This window comes from Scophthalmus maximus, chromosome 19 (assembly GCF_022379125.1).
Source record: "Scophthalmus maximus strain ysfricsl-2021 chromosome 19, ASM2237912v1, whole genome shotgun sequence".
In the NCBI taxonomy this organism is placed as follows: Eukaryota; Metazoa; Chordata; class Actinopteri; order Pleuronectiformes; family Scophthalmidae; genus Scophthalmus; species Scophthalmus maximus.
Genome location: NC_061533.1, coordinates 8,479,860 through 8,486,205, shown reverse-complemented (window position 1 = coordinate 8,486,205; position 6,346 = coordinate 8,479,860). Strand labels below are relative to the sequence as shown.

General features: G+C 41.9%; 1 protein-coding gene across 2 annotated transcripts in view; it reads right to left on the bottom strand.

Moving 5' to 3' along the window:
- The window catches only part of LOC118313338 (dmX-like protein 1), a 44,723-nt gene that overhangs the window by 4,024 nt on the left and 34,353 nt on the right, over positions 1–6,346 (bottom strand). For both annotated transcript variants that reach the window (XM_035638691.2, XM_035638692.2), the window contains 8 exons: positions 5,898–6,016; positions 5,279–5,426; positions 3,893–3,953; positions 3,346–3,473; positions 2,730–2,807; positions 2,506–2,597; positions 2,243–2,295; positions 1,701–1,918 (listed from right to left, as the gene is read on the bottom strand). In XM_035638691.2, coding sequence (XP_035494584.2) covers positions 1,701–1,918; positions 2,243–2,295; positions 2,506–2,597; positions 2,730–2,807; positions 3,346–3,473; positions 3,893–3,953; positions 5,279–5,426; positions 5,898–6,016 — 897 coding nt within the window. The remainder of the gene's footprint in view (positions 1–1,700; positions 1,919–2,242; positions 2,296–2,505; positions 2,598–2,729; positions 2,808–3,345; positions 3,474–3,892; positions 3,954–5,278; positions 5,427–5,897; positions 6,017–6,346) is intronic.

The window sequence follows — 6,346 nt, the reverse complement described above, 5'->3', positions numbered from 1 at the left end:
ATTGTAATAGTTAAATATGAAATTAAATAATTGTATACTGATTTTTAACCGATGCGCCGGAAGCGTTTGTGGACAAAATAAGAATAATGCTATAATGCTATAATAATGAGAGAGCGAGAAAGAGAGAGAGCGCTGCACACAGCTTTGCAATAATACAATGGCACAAAATGCAATCTTAAAGATCTTTACATTTACTTTTCACTTTACAAATTATTGTGTCATTATGAAACTGGTGAGACAAGTATAGTATTTAGTATATAAAAGAGCTGCAACAGTTAATCGATTAATTGACTAGTAATCGATTACTTAATTAATCGCCAACTATTTTGATAATCGATCAGTCAGTTCAAATAGTTTTTATGGAAAAAAGAAGATTTCTGCTTCTTAAATGTGAATATTTTCTGGTTTCTTTGCTCCTCTATGACAGTAAACTGAATATCTTTGGTGTGGAAAAAAAGAAAACATCATCTTGGGATTTGGGAAACACAATCAAGATTTTTCACAATTTTATGACTTTTTATGGACCAAATAATTACAAAAATAATAGTAAGTTGCAGTCCTAGATAATAGGCTAGTGGGTGTGTATATAAATATTACAATTTCAGATTTTATGATCAAGTAACTTCGGCTAACATGGCAATAGACTCCAAGTCTTGTTTTAAAAAATCCTCAGTAGAGGCAACGTGTGTGGACTGAATGACAGACAGCGTTGGGATTATATATAAAAAAAGTGAGATAGACTTCTGCATCGCTGGCATAAGTCTCTTCACATGATTTGTTGACAGTAAAAAAAATTGGAATGTCAGCACTGTTATCTTTTGAAGTGGATTCCCCCCAGATGGGAAGACGGCAAGCTGTGAACACTAGATGAGGGTCCACTGAGAACCCCGATTAGCTCAGAGTATTTGCATTGTTTGATTCGTATTCCCAGCCTGGGAGCTTTATTATTTGATAAGGTGCTTCATTGACTTAAGTCTGATTATAGTAGTTAATATTCCAATTCCACAGCTCACGTCAAAACTCTATAAAAGCTTATAAAATGTGAGGTATTTTTCAATTGGCGGATATACAATTAACAACTTCAGATGGGTAACATCGCGCGCAGCTTCGGAGGCTTTTTGCGATCACTCATCCAGACGTAAAAGTCATTTGAATTTCAAGCACATGTGCACCGCAGCGTTCCACAGTTCGCCTGCACGACACGGTGGCTTCATCCTCGGAGTGTGGGCTGTGTGATCCGTGGCAAACTATTCAAGCTGGAAAAGATCAGAGATCTGCTGTGTCACGAAATATATCAGGTGAAAATTGGTCAAGTCTCCTGCCCGTTCAGCCACAGCAATTTATTTTACCTTTTTTCTTATGTCAACTCACTTTCACCAAAACACATCAGTCTCCCATCGTTCACACTATTGTCCTGAGCAGGCGGTTAATAAGTGTGGTGTTTGGTTTCGATTTACTCTGATGAGTCTCTCTCCGTCACAATGGCTGAGACGTTCACACACGGGTGCCAAATGCCCGGCGGGAATGTTCTGTCAGCAATGAGTTTACTTTGTGAAGAGGAGAAGGATCAAAACGCTTTTCATCACCTTCAAAAAGTTTTGGACGTTTTGTAGAATCACGGCTCCCAGTGAAACTATCAAAAGAGAAATTCTGGTTTCCATTTTGCATAAATTAATATGGGAATAGAAATTTTAGAATACCTTGATGTTGCCCTCGGCCGACCCGCTGATGAAACAGTCCTCGATCACGTCGACGGCCAGCGCTTTGACCGGCGAGTCGTGGGCCTGGAAGCTCTGGCGCTGGTGCTTGTGGGGCAGCTCCAGGACACTGATCCAGCCCTTCCTGCCGCCCGTGATGAGCAGCTGCTGCCTCGGGGCCATCGCCAGCACGGTAGCACCCGACTCGTGGCAGCAGAAAGCTAAAATTTTGAGGGTGAGAGTTATTTGGTCAATAAAAATATCAATCGGAGAACGACCAAGCAAACACCTTTAAATATAGTTGAAGTTTGTCTTGTTGGACCAAGTGTCGAAATCCTGAATATATTTACTGTTGAAGAGGACACGCACATTTTTACTTAAGATAGGCTGTAAATATTGTGTAGTAAGCAAAACATGAAAAAAAGTCCAATTAAATGATTATGAAAATTGTTGTAGAGGATTCTGTTGACCAACTACTTGATTAAACTCTTTCAGAGAAAAGCTGCTTCCTCAGAGATGTTGTAACAATTTTTTTTCAGACTCACCGTGTACAAGGCTGTTTGCAGGCGTCACCAGAGTGTCCCACAAACACACGTTCCTGTGGAGTCCAAAAAAAAGAAAGACCAAATTACTAATCCTCTCCGAAATTTTTGAACACCAATATGTCTGTTGGCGGCAGTACAGAGCAGTTGAGCGGACAAGATTCAGCAAAAATGTATGGCGCAGAGTGGGTTTGTGTGTGTGTGTGTGTGTGTGTGAGGGGGAAATTTGAAGCCAAGACAACTGAAGCCGTTGTCGTCTCCTGGACCTGTTGTCTGTTGAGAGTCCTGCGGTGGCGATGAGGGAGGAGGAGCCCACGAAGACAAAGTCGTGAGCCGTCTTGTTGTGGCAGTGCAACGTCTGGCACAGAGAAACAAATGTATGGTTACCGACATTGACGTTTAATGGAGGAGCAGGAGAAGAGAAAATGACAATTAGAAAGACAGGAGGAAAACAAGGTAGCAAAATGAATCAGCTCTTGTGGTTTCTTACCAGGAATGGTTTGGGTGCATTGCCACTCGTGTTGGTCTGCCAGAGACTCAATCCCCCATCAGCATCTACGATACCGAACTACACAAAACACATAGAGAGCAGATGTGAGGCTTTGCTGAGACAAAGATGGAATTATCATATTCATTTTACAACAGAGAGACAAAAACACATTTTCCTGTGTTTGTTTGCACACAAGCATCATTCCCTTTCAGGTGATTTGGATTGTGCTCAAATTACATTCGGGGGAAAAAAAAACTCAAATCAAGCGCTCTGCATGACCCCTTCTTTCCAAAAAAATTTCCAAGCACATTTAACTCCTGGTCAGAGCAGGCAGATAAGACAGTGTTCGCACAGGAGAGGCACCAGCTGAGAATATGATTAGCTGGAGGCGAGTGCCCGAGTTGAGAGCGGCTGAGTCACTCGGCTGAAGAACAACGTGTGCTGAAGCCAAACTCCCCGCTGTGGTTCATGTCTGGATGGTACAGTTGTACAGAGGGGACGTGTGAAAATGTTGAATCTGACAGGCGCGCATTGCAACGCAGTCGGCAGAGCTGAGAATAGTTTGACGTCTGTGCCGATGTTTAAACTATTCGTGCCCGTGCTCGGCCTTTGTAACCTTGTTTCCCTGGTGGTTGAATCGTATCCTGGTGACTCGGGAGTTGCCCGGACTTCTGAAGCAGATGATCTGCTGGGAGTGGCCCCACTCGAACATCCTCACGCTACCGTCCTGAGCTCCCGTCAGGTCTGTTGAACAGCAAGAAAACGTTGCATCAGTTTGGCTCATCTGGTCCCAACATGGGGTTTGACATTTCTTTTCCCCAAAATCATGTGTTTTACAATTAATGAACAGTTTTTTCAAATAAACTGTTCTTGCAACCTGCTGGGTATTATCACATTCAAACGCCTCACAAGTGGATCCCAACTCGGCAGCCTGACTGGAAGATGCAACACCGCAGGGCTCACTCAGCCCTTTGTAAATCAACAGCAGCCGCAAGAAACGAACGGAATAAACTTTGCCTCTCGCTAAAATCGACACAAGAGAACCTCTGTGGGTGATGTAATCCTTCCCAGAAGACTCTTTTCCCTCACAGAGAAAAAATCTGACGTCCGGGCGGCACATTTAATTTTTCTAATCCACTGATGGACCTTTGAGTCATACTTACAGTACGGCAGTGTGGGATGCGAGGTCATTCTTCTCACATTATTGATATTTCTCTTGATCATCTGGGGGAAGAGAAGTGAAGAGGAGGAGAAGATTCTGATCCAACGTTCATGTTGCAGAACTTAAATATGGTAAACAACAGTGATATCTTATTTTATAACATGGACGCTGTACACTGCTGTGTATTAGTACAAAGTAACAGAAAACTGACATAAAGTAGATGTTGGTTATGGGTTTGTTTTTTACAATTGCTGCCCTGGATTAGGACTGGTGGCCAAAAGACAATGACATTACCAGTCAACAATTTTATTTATTATTATTATCCCTCTCTCCATGTATTTATATCAAACTAGAGCTCGTTATCAACTGACTCCAGAGCTGCAGAAGCTGCCACTATTTCTCTTTCCCCCACATGTCTCCCCTTTCAAACCCGACCGTTCGAAAGGAGAGACCCAGAGTCTGGTCTTTTTTCTCACCATCGTCACCAGGTGCTTGATTGTCATTGTGGGAACTGTTGGGGTTTCTCTCTATGACAATGTGCAATCCTGACCTTACACTGTAAAGTGCCCTTTGATAATGTATGTCGTGATTTGGCGCTGCACAAGTAAAAGTGAACTAAATTATAATCTGCTCCAGCCTTGAGCAAACTGCCCGACGGTTTGGTAAAATAGTCACGATGCACAGTGATGCTCACTGTCCAGACTGCATATCAAGAGCAATGAGCCAACTGGTTAATATCAACAAACATGACTCACTACTGCTCCAGTACAGCTTAGTTGTAACGTACAGTACATTTTGAAAAAAACTGTAACAATTATTACATTTTGACAAAACACAATAATAGTGTAATAGAATTCAAAAGCAGCAGTGATGGTGACACTGTTATCAATGTGATGGATTAAATAAAAAAAGCAAGTTGAGTTATTTTAACGGCATCTACATTCTGTATCAACACAAATTAATCTAAGAGGGATTTGGAAAAAAAGAATATATTAAGACAGCAACTTAGTTATTTTTTATTTACCCGTTAAAATCCAAGTTACTTTTTAAATATATTATAATATATATAATAATATTATTGTTTGCTCCACCAGTTTCCCACAGCTCTGTATATTTGTTTTTGTCAGACAAACGGTCCAAAAGATATTCAATTTACATACAACAAAGGAATAAGAAAAATAATACAATTCAGCAGAGACAACGCGGATGCGGCAAACAAATGGCTTGTATTTCATCACATATTGAAGAGAAGATGACTGCACACTAAATAACTAGTGTAGTCAAAACGTCTGTCATCTTCTGCTCCTAGACTTTGGGCTATATTCACTTCACAACTGTTGCTGATTAAGATTTCATCATCATTTATAAATACAGGTGTAGAGCTCACCATGGCTGCGCCCCTGCCTGTCTGCACACCTCCCAGCCACGGCATGTTGATGGGTGTACCAGGGCTACTGTGGGTGTACGGCGTGGTGCCGTGGAGGGCGGCAAAGTCATCGCGTGCATGGATCACCAGGAAGTCATCACCAGCGGCACTGCAGACAGAATAATAATTAGATTAAATATTTCCATGACAGAGGGAAATCTTTTTTTTTTCAGGGACAGATGAAGAGATGTTTAGCGTAGAAGGACGGCAGGATGTGTTTGATGTCGATGATGAAAATGAGACTTGTTATCACTTTGTGCTTTTATTAAGCTATCCAGACAAGAGCAAATATTGACAGAGAGAAGCTTTGCTCTAAGATTCTTTAATATCTCAAAAAAGCAGCAGCCGACACAAATACATACAGATTATGCTGCACCATCAATATATGTATTTACACCACCCACACAACCATAACTGAAAAAATCAGTGCCCCATGTTCACTCCATATTTAGATCTGCTGGTACAAGGGGGAAAAGGTGAGTTGATTTTTCAGCAGCCGTTGGACTCGTCCACTACAGTACGCAAACATGCACATGCATGCACACACACACACACACACACACATAGATCGCTCTCTTACCCTTTGGCTTCGGCCTCATCATCGTCTATCCATGTCATGATCTGTGTGGCCAAGATGGATGACACATCCAGCTCCTGAATGTCATGGGTGGAGGCCATGACTAGACAATTTCGATTTGCCTGAGACCGAGACAAGAGATTGTGAAAGGGAGAGAGGTGAGTGACAAAGAGGATAGAGAGCCAGGGAAAACAGAGTGAGACTTGATGCACGGGCAAAATTTGAAAAGTTAGAGGGTCCACAAGGGAGGACTCTATTTTTCCTTTGGTCACAAAACCAACTTTTTTGCTTTTGATGAAGACATGCGGCGCACCTTCCCTTGATCACATTCAAGAAAAAAGACAGCGCCGCTGCTTCCCCTTTAAATAAATAGCTGCATTGAAGTGAAAGTATCATACTGTGAACCTCTTCCTATAAAGAAAACACGAGCTCAACAACATCAAAGGGGCTAA